General features: G+C 59.8%; 3 protein-coding genes across 6 annotated transcripts; 1 reads left to right on the top strand and 2 right to left on the bottom strand.

Annotated features, from left to right (window-relative positions):
• Window positions 1-169: 169 nt before the first annotated feature.
• HGS (hepatocyte growth factor-regulated tyrosine kinase substrate) lies at window positions 170-10,473 on the bottom strand. 2 transcript variants are annotated; one of them, XM_064467166.1, is made up of 21 exons: window positions 10,318-10,473; window positions 9,825-9,909; window positions 9,349-9,424; window positions 8,753-8,845; window positions 6,678-6,801; window positions 5,641-5,693; window positions 5,052-5,120; window positions 4,721-4,845; window positions 4,404-4,482; window positions 4,219-4,317; window positions 3,743-3,838; window positions 3,336-3,374; window positions 3,107-3,250; window positions 2,742-2,955; window positions 2,378-2,550; window positions 2,080-2,220; window positions 1,824-2,001; window positions 1,610-1,743; window positions 1,167-1,283; window positions 874-969; window positions 170-792 (listed from the first exon to the last, which is right to left on the bottom strand). In XM_064467166.1, the coding sequence occupies exons 1-21, from the start codon at window positions 10,352-10,354 to the stop codon at window positions 682-684; spliced, it is 2,283 nt and encodes a 760-aa protein (XP_064323236.1). In that variant the 5' UTR covers window positions 10,355-10,473; the 3' UTR covers window positions 170-681. The 2 variants fall into 2 exon arrangements, with proteins under 2 accessions (XP_064323236.1, XP_064323237.1); XM_064467167.1 differs by having other exon boundaries at window positions 2,742-2,952.
• Window positions 10,457-11,975, top strand: ARL16 (ADP ribosylation factor like GTPase 16). Of its 2 annotated transcripts, XM_064467235.1 has the most exons (5): window positions 10,457-10,584; window positions 10,616-10,766; window positions 10,876-10,989; window positions 11,269-11,384; window positions 11,630-11,975. In XM_064467235.1, the coding sequence occupies exons 1-5, from the start codon at window positions 10,490-10,492 to the stop codon at window positions 11,799-11,801; spliced, it is 648 nt and encodes a 215-aa protein (XP_064323305.1). In that variant the 5' UTR covers window positions 10,457-10,489; the 3' UTR covers window positions 11,802-11,975. The 2 variants fall into 2 exon arrangements, with proteins under 2 accessions (XP_064323305.1, XP_064323304.1); XM_064467234.1 differs by lacking the exon at window positions 10,457-10,584 and having other exon boundaries at window positions 10,683-10,766.
• A 978-nt stretch (window positions 11,976-12,953) lies between these two features.
• Window positions 12,954-20,966, bottom strand: TMC6 (transmembrane channel like 6). 2 transcript variants are annotated; one of them, XM_064467164.1, is made up of 20 exons: window positions 20,881-20,966; window positions 20,572-20,690; window positions 20,104-20,235; window positions 19,837-19,995; window positions 19,622-19,727; window positions 19,427-19,523; window positions 19,081-19,335; window positions 18,545-18,726; window positions 18,317-18,461; window positions 17,891-18,046; window positions 17,512-17,687; window positions 17,282-17,399; window positions 16,855-16,952; window positions 16,578-16,673; window positions 15,766-15,841; window positions 15,345-15,478; window positions 14,765-14,941; window positions 14,495-14,573; window positions 14,254-14,332; window positions 12,954-13,743 (listed from the first exon to the last, which is right to left on the bottom strand). In XM_064467164.1, the coding sequence occupies exons 1-20, from the start codon at window positions 20,934-20,936 to the stop codon at window positions 13,658-13,660; spliced, it is 2,526 nt and encodes an 841-aa protein (XP_064323234.1). In that variant the 5' UTR covers window positions 20,937-20,966; the 3' UTR covers window positions 12,954-13,657. The 2 variants fall into 2 exon arrangements, with proteins under 2 accessions (XP_064323234.1, XP_064323235.1); XM_064467165.1 differs by having other exon boundaries at window positions 17,282-17,363.
• Between the last annotated feature and the right edge of the window lie 228 nt (window positions 20,967-21,194).

Here is a 21,194-nt window from a genome sequence, read left to right as displayed (position 1 = left end):
GCGCTAGGCCGCTCTAGGTTCCGGCGCCTCGTCTCGATGGTGGGGGCGAGGCAGCACGGTGCGACCGCTCTAGGCGCCCGGTCCGCCGGGACTCGCTAGCTCCGGTAAGCCCCGGTGGGGCAGGCGCGGTGCCCGAGCGCGCCGCTGCCCCAGCACACCAGGCCGCAGCTCGTTCCGAACTATTTATTATTATTATTACCATTCGCGCTCGGTTTCCCCCGCGATGAGCCACCGGCTGTGCCGTGGGGACGGGGACAGGCCCGACCCGCTGAGGGGCACCGGGAGGGGAGAGGGCCGTGGCGGGGAACGGGGCGCGGCGGGGGCGGGACGAGGCGAAGCTAACGCCGGACAGCGCGGTGCCCGAGGCGGGGAATGGCTGAACCACAACCAGGCCTGGCCAAGCCCAGGGAGCCGCAGGCCGAGCTCCCGGGCGGCCCCGAGGGATGGGAAGGCACCGGGGCGCGGCGAGGTTGAACGGCGGCCCCGGGAGCAGGGCGGAAGTCAGCTCTCCCGCTGCTGGGTCCTCAGAGCCGATGCTGGGAGCCCGTGGTCCCATGTCCACCCCAGGCCGGGGGCAGATGCAGAGGGGGCTGAGGGCGGAATGAGCAGTTGAAGTACACGAGTGATTCCAGACGCGGAGTAGTGTTACACGGGATCCCCTGCCGCTCCCTGCGGCAGAGATCAGTCAAACGAGATGAGCTGCGCCTCACTGCTGCCCTGGGGCTGCTGCACGGGTGCGGGCGCCGGCTGGGGCTGTTGCTGCTGCTGGGGGGGGCCTGCAGCAGGTGCCATCTGGAATGGATGAGGTGGCTTTGTTAGCGACCGCACCCCTCTGGGACCCCAACCTCCCCTCCCGCGTCTGGCAGCACTCACCTGCTGGTAGAGGGGCTGCTGCCCGGGCAGGTAGGACTGCTGGGCTGGCAGGCTGCTCAGTGCAGCTTCCTGGCCTGGCAGGGCGGACATGAGGCCCTGCAGGAGCAAGGGAGAGGCTGTCATTGGTGCTGGGGGACATGCGGCGCCCGCAAGGCAGAGGTGAAGGCTGACAGCCTCTGCCAGGCCTCCCCCTTCCCTGCCAGTGCAGGCACAGGAAGGCTCTGTGGGCTGCAGACCACCCGACCTTGTTCCCCCGCCATGGCCGAGGGGCCGGCGTGGCAGGGAGTGCTCACCTGCATGCCATAGGGCTGGTACCCCATGGAGACCGACTGGCTGCCCATGTAGCCCATAGCGCCCGACTGGGGGGCCTGAGAGATGGCCGGGATGCTCTGCGACTGTGAGACTGCGCTCTGGGGAGGAGAGGCTGGTGAGAGGTGCTGCAGGCAGTGACCACTCAGCTCAGACCAATGCCCCAGGACCAGCACTGCCCTCCCACTCCACTGAAACCAGGGTGTCCTACCTCTGTGCCATGGGGAGCCCAGAACTGGCTCTGACCCCAACCCAAAATCAGCAGCAGATCCAAAGACCTGGGACCAATCAGCCACTTCTCCCTCACACACAGAGATCCTGTCACTGAGACAGGATGAATTGCACCAGCCCTGCAGAACGTCCCGGTCCTCACCCCATCTGGCCACAAGCTGCTCTGCTACGGCCTGGAGAGGCCACCCTCACTTGCCTGGTAGCCCTGTGTTGGAGTTGGCTGGTAGGACGAGTACGCTGGGGTGGTGGTGGGCACCGCCTGCCCCTGCTGAGCTGCCTGCCCGCTGCCTGCCCCCGGCTGGTACATGTAGGCGTTCACCATGCTGGGATCTGGGGTGGAGAGGGCAGAGGTTGAAGCAACCATCTTACAGATCAGCCTCCTACCACATGGGATCAGCTCGCTGACATACCTGTCCCTGTGACGGGTATCGTGGTGTACGGCCCTGTGCCCCCTTGTGCTGCCTGGTTCATGTATACGCTGTGCATGGGAGAGCCCTCCACAGAGCCAGCTGGACTGAAGGTGCCAGGGAAGCTGGTGGGCCCTGAGGGCTGGTAGATCACCCCACTGCCTGCGGGCATGGCCTGGAGCTGTTGAAGGAAGAAAAGCAAGCTTTAGGCTGTGTCCTCTGGCACCTGGCAGGAGCGTCTCTGGCCCAGCAATCGTACTTGGGCGTAAGGTAGTGAGAAGGCAGGCATCTGGGCTCTCATCTGGATGGTCTGCTTCTGCTGTTCCAGGCGCATCTGCCTCTCCTTCTCCTGTTCCTGCAGTCGCTGGATGGCCAACTGACGCTGCATCTCCAGGTACTCCTGTGGGAACAGGGCTGTGACGGCTAGAAGACAGGACGCCACGGCATCCCCTCCTGCCAGGGCAGCCAGCCCTGCCAGCCCCGGGCTGACCCAAGGTGTAGGCAGACCTGCTGGCGGACGCAGCCCTGAATACCCTGGAAACACTTCCTTGCCTCACCTGCTTCTTCTGCCTCATGATCTCCAGCTTCTGGGCCAGCTGTATCTGGCGCTGACGCTCTGCCTCCTCCGCTGCACGGCGCAGCTTCTCCCGATGTTCCTCCCGCAGGGCGTTCAGAGCCCCACGTGCATCCCTGATCTGGGCCAGTTTGTCCTGCAGGCCTTCGTAGTACACTGGGGAGGGAAGAGATGGCCTCACCCCTGAGGGAAGAGCACTCGGACCACCCCTGCACACTGCACTGGCTTCTCCCCAGAGAGGCTGTGTCATGGGAATGCCGAAATCCGGCACTGGGGGAAGCCCTGGCAGCCATCCACTCCTCCCCAGGATGCCCCCCCATGCTCCTGGCTGAGCAGCTCTCACGTACGCCTGCGCTCATCCAGCTGGTTGAGCAGCTCCAGCAGCTGGGGGTGCATGTTGTTGATGGACTGGAAAAGGGACAATACAGCAGAGTCATTGGTGATGCTGCGGCCCCGCATGTGGTTGCTCTTCATGCGGTTGACAAACGTGGTGACCGCGTTCTGCAGCGCCTTCAGGAACTGCTCGTGGTTCTCCTCAGACTCGCCGTTCTGGTACTGCTGCTGGAAGAACAGGGCAGCTAGTCAGCCTCAACTCTCCTGTGCTGAAAGGCAGCAGTAAGCCTGCAGGGCTGCGTGACTGGCCTGAACACAGGAGTTGGGCACTCCACACCCCTCAGAAGCTGCTGGACACAGGTCCAGGCCCCCCTCTTACCTCAACAACACCAAGCGGGGCAGGGTGGGCTTCCCCAGGCTGAGCAGCTGGCTCTGTGAGGGACAGAGGTGCTGACGGGGTGGGGCTTTTGCGAACTTCCTCTTGTTTCTTCTCCCAGTAGTTGCGGTTCAGGTACCGAGCCAGCTGTCAGAAAGAGAAGGAAGATGAGCATCGCAGCCCCAATGGGAGCAAGCATGTGCCGTGGACTAGGTAAGGCCTGGATCCTTACCTCCGGGTCAATGTCCTCAGCCAAGGGAGCAGAGGAATTCTGGAAAGAGATAAACAGGGAAATCAGGTTGAGAGAAACTGGAGATCCACAGCTCCCAGACATCCTGCTCGGACCTGGCCATGCACAACCACCACGGCCGAGCACCAGCAAGAGACTGGAAGGGGACAGCTGTGTCCTTCAGCCAGACACATGCTGCAGCTACTGGAAGCAGGGGAAGCACCTAAATGTCAGCTGAGTACAGACCCTCTTGCTGAAAACACAGCAGTGCTGTGAAAGAGCAAGGGATTGAATGGGGCAAATCTTTTCTTTCAGAACATGGATTAAATCTGACCCAAGCAGTGCAGGCTTGGGCTAGGGAAACGGCCTGCATCCAGCCACTTCATGTCCAGGGGCTCCCATGAACATACCACAGGTGGGGAATACAGCGTGCTGACTGGGGGGGCTGATGAGGTGACGGGTGTGGGCTCAGCCTTTGGGTACATGGAGTAGGTTGTTTTCTGCCTCTGCAAAAGAGAAAAATCAGTCAACTCAGGGACTGTGCAGACGCCTCCAAATCACCCAACCAGCAACAGAATGGGCGCGCTGGGTAGGTGAGGTTCTGAGTGATGGCCAGGCATAGCCAGCAGACCCAGCTTCGCGCTTTGTACAATTCCCACAGGCCAGCACAGCCCAGGGCTTGCAGCTTGGGCACAGCCTGCTTCCAAGATTTGGGACTGCAACACAGCCTGTGCCTGGCTCCGCTTTTACCCTCTCATTCCACAGACCCTGCGACTTGCTCACACCAGGACATGCCCAGAGATCTGTTACTGCACAGCTAGGAGATGCCCAGCACATCTGGGCTGTACAGCAACAACCACTCCCAGATGCCAAGCAGGGCACAAACCATTCTCTCCTTCTCCTCAGCCTCTGACTGAGACAAGGCAATAGCTAGCTGGAGCTCCTCCTCCTCTTGCAGAGCCGTCTCGTCACGCTTTGGAGGCAGCTGCAAGTGGAAAGATGGGGGGTGGTCAGTAAAGGGATAAACAAGCAGGTCAGCGTCACTAGATCACCTACAGGGCAGCCGCTCACCTGGGACTGCTGAGAGAGAGGGCTGGTCAGGTACTCGGGGGGCAGTTCGGAGGTGGCAGCAGCTTTACCCTCAGCTTTCCTGTAGTCAGAAAGAGGTGACAGTGCAGACTGAATGCTCCTTCCTCTGCACTGTCGCCCCAGCTCTGCATAACACTACAGCTGTAAACCCCGTTCTCAGGAAGGAAGGAAACCCAGCCCAGCCTGCACAGCTTGGGAAACCCTCGCTCTGGTCCATGGAAAGGTGGCTCCACGCTAAGTTTCTCCCCTCACAGACCCAGCTGTTGCAGGCAAAGAAACACACCACAAAGGGTACTGACTTGTTGAGATGCTCGTAACAGGGTTCACAGACTCTCACTTCCTTCTCAATCCCAAACTTGGGGATGGTGGAATACTTGGAGGAGCATTTGCCGCAGAAGATCTGGCCGCAGGCCCTGCAATGATGCTGCAAAGGATGGGAGACATCAGTGCAGTAGCAAGATACTACTTCACCATTAGACAACATCACTCAGACACTCCTGGCACTTCCCTGCTGGTGGCCAAGGAACGCGGTCTGGCCCTGACACACTTCCACGCAGGCTCAGGAAATCCTGCAAGTCCCGGAGGGCTGTGCAGGACCAGGGAACCCAGAGAGGCAGGAGCTGCACCCACCTTCCGTGTCACAACGCCAAACTGCACTCGACATCTGTGACACTCCTCAGCATCGACCCAGTCAGGAGCCTGTCAGGGTTAAGGAAACTTGCGTGAGGAGGGCAGGGGGGCCTCAAAGGGTGTCTCCACAGGGCCTTTCAGGAGCTCCTACAGCTAAGCAAGTTGCTCTCATGAATGGGGGACACTGGAAGCATTTGCAGCTCACCAGGAAATATTAATCCCCACAATTTATCTCTTCTCATGTTACTAGAAACTGCGATGCTTTCCCAGTCAGCAAAATATTTTCTAGGAAGGTGTCTGCACAGCAGTTGCTTTAGCAATGCCCTGCTGCCATGTTCAGACTGCCATGCTGCTGGAAGGCCACCGAGTAGGGTGAGATGAGACTAACTCCCTGTCCAGTCATTTTAGGCTAAATTGCTGTACTCCACCCCAGAACTGCCTGCGTGACAGCTGGGAGCAGTATGCACCCAGCAAGGTCTCTAATCTATGTGAAATGGAGGAATGCAAGAACTGAACGTTTAGTAGGAAGGGTGCAGGAGAGCAAGGTCTGTCCCGCAGTGCCAACTCCCTCCCCACCAGCAGAGCTCACCCTTTCTGCAGCAAACATGGCATCGCTCTCTTTGAACTCGGGGAACACGTGACCTGCAGGAGAAGCAACAGTCACGTTGTGAAAGGGCTCCTCTGCACAGGGAGGCCGTGGTGCCTACAGCCTCATGCTGTAGGTCTCAGCCACACATCAGATCCAGCTTAGCACACCTGCCCTGACCATTATCTTACTCTAACACAACTAACAGCAATCTTCCTCCCACAGGAGGCCAGAGGGCAATACTACACAGCACTTGCTGCTGTCTGTGGGGTACTGGGCTCCCAGCCACGCTCTCGAATGCACAGGACAGTCCCCTGTTCGTTTCCCTTACACACCTGTAAGGGACATCAGGGTCCCCTGAATAAGACTTATTTCTCAAGACCTTGCACTCAGCATGGGGTTGGGGGGGGAAGGCCCACTGTGTGGGCAGACAGGGCTTTGAGTCTCACCCCTTGAATGGCAAGACTATGGCAACACTGGTGCAGGATTGGGACCTCCAGGCTTTGCCACTGCCCGTAGAGGTTCTGGTGCACAGAAAGTGGCAGAGACGGCAGTGTGTCCCTTCCCTCACAGGGAACGGTGCCATGCCTGGGACAAGAAAGTGCCATACTGACACCCTGCCAGGAAGCAGGAGCCTGGACCCATCCTGGAGGTATTAATGAAAGCCTGGGAGGAAGGAACCAGCCCACTGTAAATCCCATCCCAGGGGACATGCTGACTTGCCACCAGTTTCCTGAAGAACATTCACAGCTCCTGCTTTTCAGGTCTTACTGCCAACCCCTAGCTGCTAGCTGAGCTGGAGGCCCAGAGCAAGGCAGCCCCCAATCCTGGGATGATGGTGCTGTCCTCTCTGCAGTGGGATTCAGTCACTCCAAGCGGTTCGTTGGGTATCGGGCACCAAGAAAAAACTCCAGTATTGCAAACCCAGATTTTGCTAACACCAGACAAGCTTCTGACACCCATTCCTTTTCCTGCAGTGCTCCCCCAGAGCAGAGCTGCTGGGCCAGCTGTTCACCCACCTTCACCCACAGGGTCCTCACCTTCAACCTTCATTATCTGGTAGGTGTCCTGCACCACCTTGTACTTGGGCTCGTTCCGGAAGGCGTGAGCCCAGGCCTGGATAAGGTACAGGATCTTACTGCGGACACTTGTCTCCACTTGCCTCTGCACAGAAAGGGAAGAGGGCGGGGGAAAAAAAATCAGAAAAAGACCCTGAAACCCAAAGGATGGCATGAATCCCCCAGAAGAGCAGCCAGAAATACCATTCATGGGAAGACAGATTTTAGAGTACTTATGCAAGGCAAGAGCTGTCAGAAAGCCGTGATAAAGGTGATTCACAGCAAGGACTACATACTTCTTCAGCTTCCCCACTTCCCCAATCCAATATGAACAAGAAAACGTCCGTCAGAGCAGCACGGGCCAACTTGAGAAGGGGTGTGGTTATGATGCTTTGAGAAGATACCCATAGAGACTCACACAGTTGCTCCCCACGGCAGACACAAGCACTGGCCTGCCCACTGTCTCGCAAGAGTTGCTCATTCTGCACTCGGAAAATTGCGGGACCTACAGCTACCCAGCTGGGCAGAGCAGCACAGCCCGCCTCACCCGAGTGCTGACAGGGCACCACAAGCTCACAGCTACAGCTGGAGGGTGTTGGTGTCAAGCTGTCAGCACTTCCAGCCCTGAGGCTCCTGCCCAGGAATACCCAAAGCTACCTCAGGATGTGAAGCGGTAAGAACAGCTGGGAAGCCTGCCCTTTGGAGGCAGGGGCGGTTGTATCAGAGTTCAAGGAGCTGGAGGAAACTTGGCAAGCCTGTTCCTATCCCAGCCAGTCTCTGAGAGCAGCCCTGTCATCAGCTGACCAAGTCATTGCACATTCACATGACCGGCTGCTCCAGAAATCCCCTGGGGAGTGGAGGAGCATTGTCAAGCTCTTATTTCAGCCAAGAGCTCAGCCCACATGGTGACCTACTGACAATTCCTGGAGCTCCAAACTTCTAAAAGATTTGGCAAAATCCTGCATTCCACAAATGTCACAGCCTTGAACCTCGTCAGAATTGAGACTATTTTACCAGCATTGGGCATTCACAAGCAGTAAAGTTCCAAGCATAGGAGAAGAATGGGTCTACAGCAGTTATGAAACTACCAAGGCAGACAAGGACTGGAGAGAACCACAAAATCTCTTGATCTGATCTCCACACTCGGAGCAGCTGCCCTACTATACCTGGCCACCACATTGCGGCAGCATTCCTATCTAAGTGGAAGATCCTGCATGGAGACTGAGTCAGCCCTAACAGGAAGGTGACAGGAGAGAGACACCCCACTACACCATGTGAGATGATGGGAATTGCACAGCTCATTCACCAAATATCTGGGTCATCTGGTCATCTATTTCTGGCAGAAGACGGAGGCTGTAAAGAAGGAACAGCACTACTCTAACAAGCTCTTGCCTGGACATTGCTGTTGTGGGGCTGGGAGCTGGAGACAGAAGTTCTCATTTCCACTTCACTTGTGGAAGTCTCCAGTCCGAGGACACACGGCGCTCCTGCAGGCATCTCGTTACATCAAAATGGGAAGTGATAGCTTGTCAGTAAAGACAGGCAGGTCTAGATCCTGCAAAGCTCCTTCGGCAATTTCACAGGCTAATGAAACCACTTTGATAAAGAGGAAGCTTCTGCCAGTTTTCACTTTGCTGCTTACGTTCCTGTGTACCTCATACACGGGAGGGAACTCACTTCACTGCTCAGGTCCTTGGTGCAACTGCTAGACCATCACCTCTGTTTTCCTTGGCTGCCTCAAGCCAAGCACAGCGTTGGAGCATTTACCATGAAGTGTTCTAGCCCTCTGCAGCGTATTGCTACCACACTTCATGGAGCAGCCAAACATTACCTTTGCTCTCACAACATCTTCTCTCCCTAGCAGGAACTCCTTAGCTCCCTACACTCATCCCTTCACGTCACACAATACAGTTTGCTCTTTTCTGAAATGCATTTCCAAGCAGTTTCCCTTCTGTTCCTTACACAAGGGAATAAAAGAAAGGATGCACATGTTTTCTCCTTCTGTTGCTTCTCTTCCAAGCTCATTCAAAACCAGCAGAAAAACACCATGCATTTACCTTGAGTATTTCCTTCAGTTCCTCCATAGTCTGTTTATTAGCCACCTCATCATGGACTGTTTGGCCACAGTTTTTAACCACTGACTCCATGACCTGCAAGGGCAAAGAACAATATCAGCCTGCTGCTTTTGTCCTTCTCAGTGGCCTGCAATGAGTCCCAGCACACCTTACAGGTTGCTGGAGCCAGCACACCAAGACAGAGGCACTATTTAAGCAATGACTCGCATTAGAGTGGTGTCAGTCAAGCTGGAGGAATCCACGCCACCATGCTGGAGAGCGAGCTATGCTTCAACTGCACGGCAGCCTTTGTACCTCTGCTATTTAGAGACAGACCCCCAGGGACAGCGTCTCAAATTCCATCTCTGTCTGTTTCTAACTCCAAGATGGAATTAAAGAACAAAAACACAGCCTGCCCATCAGTCATGAAACCCCTGTGTTAGAGCCAGGAGAAGGCAAACTCCAAGCCGTGACTCCACCGCTCCCTGGGCAGGGAACACTGCACAGATTGCACATCCCAGGAGGGCTTATAAAAGGTGGGAGGTTCCCTGGCCTGCGAGCCAGGCCCCTGTGGCGCTCGCAGTTTGGGCTGACATTACCTCCAGTGCGTAGAGTGCCACATGGGGATTCTTGTCATTTACTTTCTTCTTGATAGCGTTGACGGCGTATTTTGCTCTGAGTAAGAAAAGAGATTACACATCCTCAGGTAATCAAGAATCTGAGGGGATATGCCACCTGCTGCTCATAACCTGCTAACCTGCACCCTAATGCAAGGCTGCAGCAAGCTTATGGTCTTTGTGATTCCCCCTAAGGCAAACTGGGAAGAGAAAGAATAAGCACAGTCAAGCTTGAGTTTCTCTGAGGATTTCAGGCCAGAGGTAACCTTCAACTCCTGAGGTCAAGGAAGCACATCAACATCTCAGGCCATACTGCACCACTCTTCCAACACTCTTCTGACAGGGGATAACAAGATGAGTGCTATCACAGGCTGACAGGTCTGAGACCCTCATGCTTCACCTCGCAAAAGTGAGGAGAGCTATGCTTATAGCACATCCAAAAGCCAAAGAGCACTTACTGGGTATCTCCCTGTCGGATCATGTCGCAGATCTGCAGGATGGATTCCCAATCCGTCTCCAGCAGGAGCTGACTTGTAGCCTTATCTGCAAAGAATAAGCCTATTAGGCCACTTTAAGCAGTTCTGTTTATCTCAGCTCTGCTCCATGATCGCAGGGAAGTTCCCCCGCCCGCTGGCGATGTCCAGACCCGAGCACCGGATGGCAAAAATCCTCATTTTTCCCGGAATGCGCCGGCTTTTCCCCTTCAGCCGCCCCAGGGCGTTCGGTAACCTCGGCCCCAACGCACCCCTTCCTGCGGGCCGCGGAGCCGACACCGCCCGACCGGGCGGGCAGCACCGAGCCTCGGCCCCAGCTCGGGCATCGCGATGCCTGGCGGCGGCCCCGGACCCACCCGGCTCCCGAGGCCGCGGCCCGGGAGAGGCCCGTCCTCCGGCCCGGCTCCCGTCCCGCCCCGCCCCGCCCCACCCGCCGAGAGGAGGCCGTGGCAGGTACCGAGGAGCCGCTCGAAGGTGCCGCCACCGCGCCCCATAGTGCCAGTGTCGGTGTCCCCCTGCCACCGGCAGCCTGGCCTGCCCCACCGCCCCTCCGCGGGCCCTTCCGCTTCCGGCTTCCGGTACGGGCGGGGCTCCTTCCGGCGGGGCGGGGCTCCTTCCGGCGTGGTGGGATGGAGGGAACGGCGCGGCCTGGGCCCACGTGCCTGCTGCTGGGGGCGGTGGGCGGCGGCAAGAGCCTGCTGGCCAGGCGGCTCCGCCATATCCGGCAGGAACGGGGGATGCCGGGGAATACCGAGGGGTGCGGGGGGTCCCGGCGGGGCAGGGGTCCCGGGTGGACCGTGTCCTCATCCCCTTCCCAGCCGTCATCGTGTCCTTAACTCTGCCGCACAGCTGAGCGCCGAGGAGGGGACGTCAGAGCTGGGCGAGCCCCCGGCTACTCTGCCTACGGTAGGCAGGGCCCGGCGGGGACCGTGAGCTGGCCGGTAGTCCCGGTGCAGCCGAGAGGCTCTGGTGTGCAAGTGTGGCTGCCGCCCAACCGAGTTGCCTGTCCCGGCAGGTGGGCACCAACCTGACTGACCTGCGGCTGCCACGGAAGGTGACGGTCCGGGAGCTGGGCGGCTGTATGGGACCCATCTGGCCCAGCTACTACAGCGAGTGCAGCGCTCTCCTGGTGAGCAGCAGCGGCGGCACCGGGACTCCACACCGGCAGGGCAGTGGTGGTGGGCAGGGACCCCGTCCTGAGCCATGGCCCCGAGGGATGGACCCAGCCAGGGAAACATGGACGCAGGGAGAAGAGCATTCCATAGCCAGGGGTCGGTGCTGGGCCCCAGTCTGCTGTGGGGAGTCGGGCCCCTTGATTTTGCCGATTGTGTGATTTCCCTCCTCTGTGCCCTGATCTGGCACAGGGATACCCTCGGGCACACCCACACTGCTGCTTTCCCTTCTCCAGTTTGTGGTCGATGCTGCCAATCCCACCCAGGTCTCCTCATCCTGTGTCCAGCTGCTGTCCATCCTCTCTGCAGAGCAGCTTGCCTCCGTGCCTGTGCTGGTCATCTTCAATAAGATGTGAGGAGGGGGATCAGCCTGAAGGGTGGGAGTGTGTGGGGGCATGCTGAGGGCCTGCAGTGGCTCCCATGTGCCTTCCATCAGGTGTCGCCTGAGGAAGCCCGATGTGTCCTGGGGGTCAGCAGCCGCACTTTGCTGCATCCTGTGGGCTGGCTGCGCTTGTGGGGGCGCCCAAGCTGGGGGCTGGGCCAGTCAAGTGAGCTGTTGAGTGGGCTAACACAGCCCCCTCCTCTTTCTGGCTGCAGTGACCTGCCCTGCTACATGTCACTGGTGGAGATGAAGTCGTTGTTCCGCATGCAGGATATCATCTCCTGTGCCACACAGCCCATCACGATGCTGGAGACCAGCGCCCGTGACGGCACCGGCCTGGCGGATGTCCTGCAGTGGCTTCGGGCCACCCTCGGAGACCCCCGCTGAGCTCGACCCTGCCTGGGTGCCTGCAACAGCCCGAGCGAGCCCTGTCACCAAAGGAGGCGGCCAGTGAGCAGCTGTCCTGCTTGGGGCTGGGAGCAGGGCCCAGGACAGCATCACAGGCTGGTGATGGAAGGACACTTGTGGAACTTTACAGTAAACCCTCCATCTTACTGTCCAGGCTGGTGGGTACCCTTTGCTCAGGTGGCAACCCCAGCCTTCAGGGGAGGGACAAGCAGGAGCCTCAGAGGCCAGACCATGCTTGCATGGGGCTTTGCTGTCACCTCTGGGTGCAGGAGAGGTGGTTGTGGTGGGCACAGGCAGTGGGGCCAGGGGCTGCAGCAGCACCTGGGCTGGGCCAAGTAGGGCAGGGGCTGGTAACACCTCCCAGGTTGAAGGGCAAGTGCATGTGGGGCACCTGCTGGCAGCTTCGGCCCTGGGGGCCTCATGGGGTGACCCAAGGGGACATGCAGAAAGACTGTGAGGTACCTGGGTGGGTGTTGGGAGCCAGGGCAGGCTGAGCTGCAGGGATATCTCAGTCAGAGACATGAGCTGCAGCAAGTGCCAGGCAAGCACTTGCTTGGGCTCAGAAAACAGCTGAGTCTGTGCAGAGAACCTGTCCCATGCCTGCGTCTGCGTCTGCACTGATAACCAACCTATCCTGTGCCTCTGCTGACAACCCAGCCCAGCCCAGCGCCTAGCTGGGCTGGCAGCTGTGTCACCCAGCAGCAGCAGTGTGAGTGCCAAGTCAGGGGTACTTGTGGCTGCCTGGGCCTGGCCCAAACTGTGGCACAACCCTCCCTGGGTCTGTCAGCGCTGTGCCATGGGGTCAATCAGCTTTCCAGGGCAAGGGGCTGCTGACAGCATGCTGTGGTAGAAAGCAGCTCTCAGGGCTGTGGCCATAGATACCACATGGCACTGGTGAGTGGCTACTGGGGCTGGGGACACCACACTGCGGTAGCAAGTGGCTCCCAGGGCTTGAGGGGATGAGGTGGCAGTGGTTCTTGCTCCCACAGTGTGGGCTGAGCTGGGCTCTTCCCAGAGCAGGCAGGCAGTGCCAAGGAGCCAAAGCACACCCTGCCATAGCTGCTGAGTCACTATCCCTAACAAACTGACGCTAATGCACCAAAGCTACTTGCCTGCTTCCAGCCCAACAGGTCCAGACACAGGCTGTGAGCCCTCCTGCACAGCTACCTTTAATGGGCCAGCTCAGCCTCTGGCTGGGGAGCCAGAGCCTTCATGTTCCTCTGCCCAGCCCAGAATGAAGCACCACGGTGGCTTTCCGGAGGCCATCCTGTAGGCAAGTACAGCGTGCCCATAGGGCTGCCTGGCCTGGTGGGGGTGGCCCAGTGGCCTCATTTGTGGGGAAGGTGTTGGCCAGCTGCACTCCTCCAGGAGAGCCAGGCACAGGGCTGGAGCTGGGTCAGTGCCTGGCAGCTCCTGGCTCCAGTTTCGCTGCTCCTGGGCAGTGCAGAGAGGGCTGCACATTCTCTCAAGCCAGAAAGCTTTGCTGTCCCCAAAGGCTTCTGAAAACAGCCCAAAGTTGTTCTCCAGGTTGGCTGGGGCATTTACAGGAGGAGAGTCCTCTGTTCTCTGCTAACAGTAACTGCTCACAGAGAAGGGCTCTGCTGGTGAGCCATGCTGTGGGTGGAGCTGTGCCCTGGGACACGATGGCAGTCCTGACCTTGGTCCTGCTGCATCCTCAGCAGCTCCAGGCAGTGGGAACACCCACATCCCTGTGCCACAGCATCCCTGTGGAGCTGCCAGAAAATGTGTCCCAGTGGATCCTTGGTCACTGCAACCTGGAGGAGAGGATCTTTCTCTGCACCCCACAGCCCTGCTGCTTCCAGCACCACGCTGCATCAGCTCAGAAAGAGGGCTGGATCCAGTCCCTGGCTGTGAGTAGAGTCCTGTGTCCTTGTCCCATTCCTTCCCGGGGAGTATGGCACTATGAGGAGATAATACATTCCCTGAGATGCCGAGGGTCTGCTGCTGGGGGCAGACAGCACTGCCCCACACTGAAAGCAGAGAAGAGGCTCTCTAAACCTCCCCATTCCCTTCCTCTTCCCTGTCCCAGTCCTGTCCCCATCCTTTCCCTGTTCCTGTGCTGGCTCTGCTGGCAGCTGGTGCGGTCTCCAGGCCACAGCAGCACCAGGCATCCAGCACCACGGGCACAGGCAGGGTACTGGGGCAGCCCAGCAAACCGGGTGTCTTCCCAGTGCGCTCAGCCCCACATCCTGAGCTGCTTGTGCCAGCAGAGCAAGGGGAAATGCTGGCCCACGCCATTGTCTCCTGTGCCTTCCCACTCCCTGGCAAGCGGTGCTCTGCTGCAGCTGGGTTGGCCCTGGTAGCACTGTGCTGTTGTGTTCCTGCTGGCCCCGCTCTGGCACTGAGCGGAGACAAGTCAACGCACCCCAAGCACCCTGGCAGCCCCCTCTCCCCTTTGTGCAGGCCTCACCTGGGACTCGGGCGCATCTTTCTTTCTGCTCATAAATGGAGTGAAGCTTCTGAATAAGAAATTTTTTATCTTCCCCTTCCTGAAACAGCAGAGACATTACAGTGAGCATCTGCGGGATGGGCTCTTGCACACCCAAGGTGGAAGTGCTGTTGGGGCTAGAGCCTGGCTCTGGCAGTCCCGGGGCTAGACCAGGGCGTGGAGCAGCTGGGACTGGCCGGGGCAGCAGGCAGAGCTCACGCACGTTGGCAATCTGCTCCTTCAGCAGGTGGATGATCCTCCACTGGCCTCTCACCACCTGGATGTTGAAGTAGATCACGGCTCTGCAATGACAAATAGGACAGGACGGTAGAGTCAGGGTGGGAAGCTGGGGGATGCTGCGCTTCTGGCACCAGGCTGGTGCACAAGGCTCTGGAGTGATACCCCAGCTTCCAGCCCCTTGCTCAAGGCTGTGACAGGAGGACCCTCAAAGCATGGGCCCAGGGTTCAGGCTTGGGCTTGGATCCCTACTCACAGCAGGATCCCAGACACAAAGAACAGGAGGAAGGCATTCTCCAACAGGTGGTGGTGGACCCAGGTGAACCAGGTGATGTTCGGGTTAGACTTCTCCAGCACCTGCACCCAGGTCTTTCCTGATATATAGATCGTCTCCATCCCCTGGAAGGGGCCACAGGTTTCTGACGGCTGCACCCTGAGCAGACAGAGCAATGGGGTCAGTCAGAGCGATGGGCACCCCAGCCAGCCACTACCCCCAGCCCAGGGCACTGCCCAGCCTCAGATGCCCAGCCCTCCAGGGACACAGCCTCATCTGCCCCAGCCATCCCCAGCGGCTGGACAAGGGGATCCTCATCTCCTCGTCCTGCATCAGGAACAGCTGGGAGAAGTGGGCACAGACCAACCGCTGCTACACTTTGTGCAATGACCAGTGGCTGGGTAGCATCTCCCCGCCTGGGGCAGCACCGCACAGCCCTGTGCTGGGTGCGATGTGCTCCATGTGCTGTCAGGGCCAGGGAGGCACAGTTTCCCCAAGTCTCTCTCCTTCGCCAGTCAGCTGGTGGTTCTGCACCCTGAGCCATGGCCCAGCGGGTACTCACGACCAGATGGTGTAGGAGAGGAAGACAGCTGCACCCAGGAAGAACGGGAAGCACAGCAGGGTGATGAAGATGGTGCTCATGTGAGATGCTTGCCAGGGCTTGCTGGGGGACTGGCAGTTCTGCATCAGGCTGGTCTGCAGACAGGGAGCAGAGTTCCATGTGCTGCCATCTCCTGGGAAGGGGCCCCAGGAGTGCAAGCAAGATAGCTGCACCCATCCTGCCATCCTGTCCCTTCCATCCATCAGGAGCTGAGCGAGCTCAGGGACACCCTGTCCCCAGGAACACCTCCTCCCTCCCACAAGGATGGTGCTGCTCACTGCACAGTGCAGCACCCCTGCTGTGTGCTACAGTGGCAGGGTGCAGCACCACTGCAGGGCTGCCCATCATGGGGACACATGGGGAGCTGTGGTGCAGCTCACACCTTTTTGATATAGAAGAGCAGCAGCAGCTTCAGCGTCTGCACGGCTGGCAGGAGTGGTGCGAAGAGAACGCCCAGCCTGGGAGAAAGGGGGAAAGAAAAGCTCGTCCCAGGTCCAGGCCCCACAGGAGCCAGTGGTGGGCAGAGCTGGGGGCAGTGTCAGGACACCATCACCACCTGTAATCAGGCTTTCCTAAAGCAAAGAGCAAGACACCCTGTGCCAGGCTTGCTGCGCAGCCTGTGCTGGGCTGGGATCTCATCGATCCCCAGGGTGGTTGTAGCCTTTGTTGCTCCCAGGTGTGTTGCAAGTAGGAATGCAGCAGCACACCTGTGGATCCCCTCAGGCAGTGGGGCACAAGGCTGGGGGCTGTAGAAAGGTGCAGGGTGGCAAAGCAAGGGTCTAAGCAGCTGAGCAGGCCCCCTGGAGTAACAAGTGCCATTATGGTCTGGACAAATGAGAGGGGCTGTGCGTGCTCCAGAGCCTACTCCTTCCCCAGAGCTCTGGAGGGGACCAGCTGGGTGGGGGATGCCGGACTGGTGCCAGGATGCTCTGCTGCTGATTGCCCTGTGGCTCTCACCCCATCACCAAAGCCAGACCTCATGAGTGAGCATGTAGGGTGCTGGCACCGTGCGCCGCGACTGCCAAACTGTCCATCTCCCTCTTCCCACCCACGCAGGGCTGGGGCTGGTCTCCCACAGCCCTGCTCAGTGAGACATGTGCAGCTCCCCGTGCCTGGTCCCCGCCAGCTGCAGGGCTCACAGGGGACTGTGAGGCATTCATCAGCAGAGCCGCGCCAGGCAACGTGGCAACTCACCAGGTCAGAGTCTGCCCGTATATCAACTCCAGCACATTTCGGGCGATGTCAAACTCAGGCCTCTGCTTCCTCTTCAGCCTCTTCTCCAAGATCAGCCTGGGAAGGAGTGGAGCTCTGCTCCCACACTGCTGCTGGGGGGGATGCTTGGCAACCCATCTTCCCCCTCAGACAGTGGCAGAGCCTGGGTGCACCAGGGCAGCGCCGCCCAGGCAGCAGAGAGCCAGGGCTGTGCCGGGGATGCCACGCTGGCGGGGGACCCCCTCCTGGGGCACATTACCTCCAGACCAGCTCCCCGAAGAGTGTGTCCAGCAGGGTGAATATGAAGTCCATCACCACAAAGCGATACAGGTCCTGCCCCACACATGTCTCCCAGCACTGGGGAGACAAGCAAAGGTGGCATCAAGTGTGCAATGAGGCCTCTCCTCCCCCATGGCTTTTCCTTGGCCCCCATAAGTTGTGCAGGGCTGTGGGACATTTTCCTCCCCTGAACCCTTTTCCACAGCCACCCCATGTTTGGGGTGCCCCTGTCTGGCTGTCATTCCCCTCTCCCTGGCAAAGGAGCCAATGGTGCCTGCAGTGCAGTCTGGCAGACGCCAGCACAGTCTGGATGGCGTATCCCAGCCTGCTCACATGGGCACCACATGCTCCTCACATGGATCCACGCAGAGCCCAGCCCTGCACAGCCCCGGGGCGGCAGCACTGACCTCCTCTGTTGAGCAGATGACACTCCGACTGAGCCACTGGTAGCAGAGCAGGCCAAGGACCACCATCTTCAGAATGAGGTTCCTGGGGAGCAGGAATGGTGCCAGGAGCCCCTGAGCCCTGGGGACAGAGGGGCCAAGCCCCGCAGACGGGGTGCCTGGTCCCAAAGCCTCCCCGCACACCGAAGGTGGGGCACAGGATGCTCCCCCTGCCCCATCCCCAACCAGCCTACCTGCAGATTGCCACGTAGACCTCTGCCACCGGGGAGTCATGCTTCTCCCACATCCCCAGCAAGTTGTACAGGTGGGGCATCAGCACATTGAGGAGGGATACCATGAGGGGCAGGACCAGCAGGATGGCTTCCTGCTGCCACCTGCCACTAGCGCGGGCTTGGTGGTCCTGCTGAACCTGGCAAGTGGGTACCACAGTAAGCACATGGCTGCCGGCTGCTCAGCACCCTTGGCGAGTTGCAGCAAATGCCAACACCAGGAGGGGAGCTGCAACAGGGCTGCCCCTGCGTCCCAGAGCTACTCTGGCCTCCCTCCCTGCTATCCCAGCCCCAGCCCTCCTACACCAGGGCAGGAAATCCCATGGTGAAGGGCAGCACTCACCGCATGCATATGCTCCGAGAAGTAGTGCACAGCCAACACACACCCCAGCACTGTGCCCAGTGAGAGGGCCCAGGCCAGGAAAAGCACAGCAGTGTGTCTCAGGCACTGGCAGAGGCTCAGGGAGTGAGAGCGGGACCGCTGCTCCGCAAGCAGCTCCTGGAAGAGATCAGTGCCAGTGCTGCTGAACATACTCTGGGTCTGGAGTGGGGGTTTGTCCTGTTGCACTGAGGTGGGACCCAGTGGGCTGATGGACAAAGTGCTGGTGCACGATTGGGGTCAGGGGGTATTTGCAGCTGCAGGGCTCCCTGTGCAGTGGGTAGGAGAGGGGTGCTGAGCCCTGGGCCTGGACTGGCTCCTGTGAACGCCCTTGCCTGCCCACTGCAGGGCGCAGGGCATGCAGGGGCTGACTTGAGCCCAGCTTCTCACCTTCAGCTGGGTGCAGATGTTCTCACACTGCAGCTTCACTGAGCGCCTCTGGATCACCTTGAAGTCCCAGGCACAGAAGACTCTGACAGCCAGGTCCCCCACAGAGCCGCCCACGCGGTAGCTCTCCCCAAAGGAGTGGGACATGCTGCAGCAAGGGGAAGGGTGTCAGGGCATCAGGGCTGGGTAGCGAGGGGAAGGCTGGTAGTGCCACAGGCACTGCTGACCCACCTGTACATCAGCAGGACACAAGTGACGAGAAAGGAGACCCCAACGCTGAACATGTAGGCCAGTGGCATGTTGTACGGGACGGCGAGGGGGCATGCGCTGCCATTGGGGCTGAAGGCGCAGGGGTCATTGAGGGTGACATTGCTGTAGTAGCCATAGTACAGCAGCGAGTGAGTGAAGTAGCCCTGTGGGGAAGCGCACCATGGAGCCCATGGCAACCTTGCTGGCACCTGCAGCTCCCTGCCCAGCCTGGCACAAATGTGCCAGCCCGTGCGGGCACAGAGCCCTGGGCCAGGGCAGCACCAAGGACCCCTTATGCACCCACAGCACTGGTGGTCCCAGGGCCCCAGCGGTGTGAGAGCAGGGACCAGGGCATCATCATGGCATAGGATGCAGGGCAGGGACCAGGGCATTGCCATGGCAGAGGATGCCGGGATGCAGGGCAGGGACTAGGACATTGCTGTGCCAGGATGGGCCCCAGGCTTGGAGCAGCTCCTGGCCCAGAGATGTGCTGGCATTGATGGGCTGGCAGTGCTTACCGCTCCTGTGAGGACCTCAAGGCCAGTGAAGGGCTGGGGGCTGGCCGGGGCAGGGGGATACGCAGCCTGCAGGGCTACCACGAAGATAAGGAGGATGAGGAATGAGATGACGTTGAACATGAGGAGTGTCTTGAGGAAGAGGAAGTAGGAGAGGACACTGGAGCCGAAGCGGCCACTGATCTGCTTCAGGGCATAGTGCCAGGGCCGTGCAGCAAGGAGCAGGGAGAGGAGCCTGTACCAGAAGTCCCGGCAGCCCTGGGGAGAGGGAGCCAGGAGAGAGCACCAAGGCCAGAGCCTGTACCAGGGTCCCCTGTGGCTGCTGTGCAGACCCGTGCCCCAGACTTACAAGGATGATATAGTCCTTGGACCATCTGCAGGGAGAGGAGGGAGCCTGGTGCTGGGCATGCTGCCTCGGGGGGCCCCTCAGCCTGCTCAGCTCCTGCCTGCCCAGCAGAGAGGGGTTTCAGAGGATGGCATGGACCCTGGGTCAGCTTTGCCTGTGGGAGCCCTGCTTAGTTGGGGCCAGTGGGAGAGGACTTACCGGAGGGTGCGTTTCTCTGTCAGGCTGAGGGGCACAGTGAGCAGCATGTAGCTGCACTGGCTGGGCGAGAGGCTCAGCAGCTCCTTCACCAGCAGGCTCCGCTTGTCTGGGGGCACAAAGCAGGACATGGCCAGCCAGGACATGGTGTACCCATCCTGAACCCAGCATGGGACAGTGCCCAGCACCACCCACTCCCACTCCTGACAGATCCTCACCTTCCAGCGTTGCCCTGGCAGGGTCAGTCTCCAGGTCATACTGCCGCAGGCTGGGCCGCGCCGCACGGCAGAGCTGCTGCAGGGGTGGGTGGCTGCTCCGGCGCCGCAGCCGGGCTGTGCGGTTGTAGTACTGGGAGATGATGGCCCCGCGGCTGCGCCCTGTGGGAGAGAGAAGGGCAGGGGGGTGGGTGGCCATGGGATAGCAGGGCAGACAGGAGAGCTCTGCCAAGGGGCTCCTGGGCCCAAGGAAGGCTGGGTGACACCTACCAATGGTGCGGCTGGGCATGCTGGCGAGGATCTTCAAGGTGGCAGAGGAGTAGCCGGGGTGCTGCTCATCCTGCCCAGGCTCCAGCCAGGCTGCAGCAGAGGTGTCTGAGGGGACCAAGGGGGTCAGGTGCTCTGGGAGAAGGAGGGCAGGATGCAGAGTGGTGAGAGCTGGAGCACCCATGATGCCAGTCCCTGTGGCCCTGCTGCCCTGCTCTGGCACAGAGGTCAGGAGCCCACCCTGTGTATGCTCCCCCCGGAGCACCTCCTTCTCTAGAGGCACTCTGTGTCCCCAAGGGTAGGTCTTCCCCGCTGCCTGCACTGGCGAATGTGTCAGCAGGCTCCTACAAGTGCTTTGCCTGCAGCCTCAGCATGAGCCCCAGCTGGCCCAGGCCAGGTTCTGGGATGGTAAATGGCCCTGGGCATACACACTGTCCCCATCCCACTCCAGCTGTGCCCACAGTGCTTTACCTCTGTCCTTCTCCTGCATCTCCAGCTCCAGATCTGCCTGTACCAAGCTGCTCTGCTCCTGGATGAGCTGGCGGAAGGAGGTGTGCAGGGCTCCTTCATTGTCCGGGCTCGGCTCCTGGCTGCAGGGACACAGTTGCACTCAGCTGGGGCTGGGCTGGACACTGGGCCCCAGAGAACAGAGCCATGGAAAAGCACTGGTGCCAGAGCCCAGCTATGCCACCCTGTGGCATGGGCAGCCAGTGCCTGCTGGGCACAGGGCTGCAGTCTCCCTCAGCAGCTGGGGCTGTGGGAGGGTAGGCCCACACTCACCTATTGCTCTCGGTATCCTCAGAGACACAGAGGGTGAAGGAGAGCGGCTGGGACATCCTGCTGGGGCTGAGGGGGTCCCTGCAGCACCGCACCCCCTCTGACACGCCGTCCTGCCACAGCGAGGGGACGGGCGTCAGCTGGCACCACGCCACTGGCACCCTCAGTCACCCCAACGTGCACAACTCCCCTGGGACACACGGGGCCCTGTCGGCCCTTGGGACGGGGATGGAGCCGGAGTCGGTGCTGCTGCATGCGGGGGCGGGAGCGCAGGGAGCCACGGGGCTAAACCCGGGGCTAAACCCAGGACTAACACC

This window comes from Phalacrocorax carbo, chromosome 16 (assembly GCF_963921805.1).
Source record: "Phalacrocorax carbo chromosome 16, bPhaCar2.1, whole genome shotgun sequence".
In the NCBI taxonomy this organism is placed as follows: domain Eukaryota; kingdom Metazoa; phylum Chordata; class Aves; order Suliformes; family Phalacrocoracidae; genus Phalacrocorax; species Phalacrocorax carbo.
Note: the sequence above shows the minus strand (reverse complement) of the source record. Positions and strands in the feature narration are given on the sequence as shown.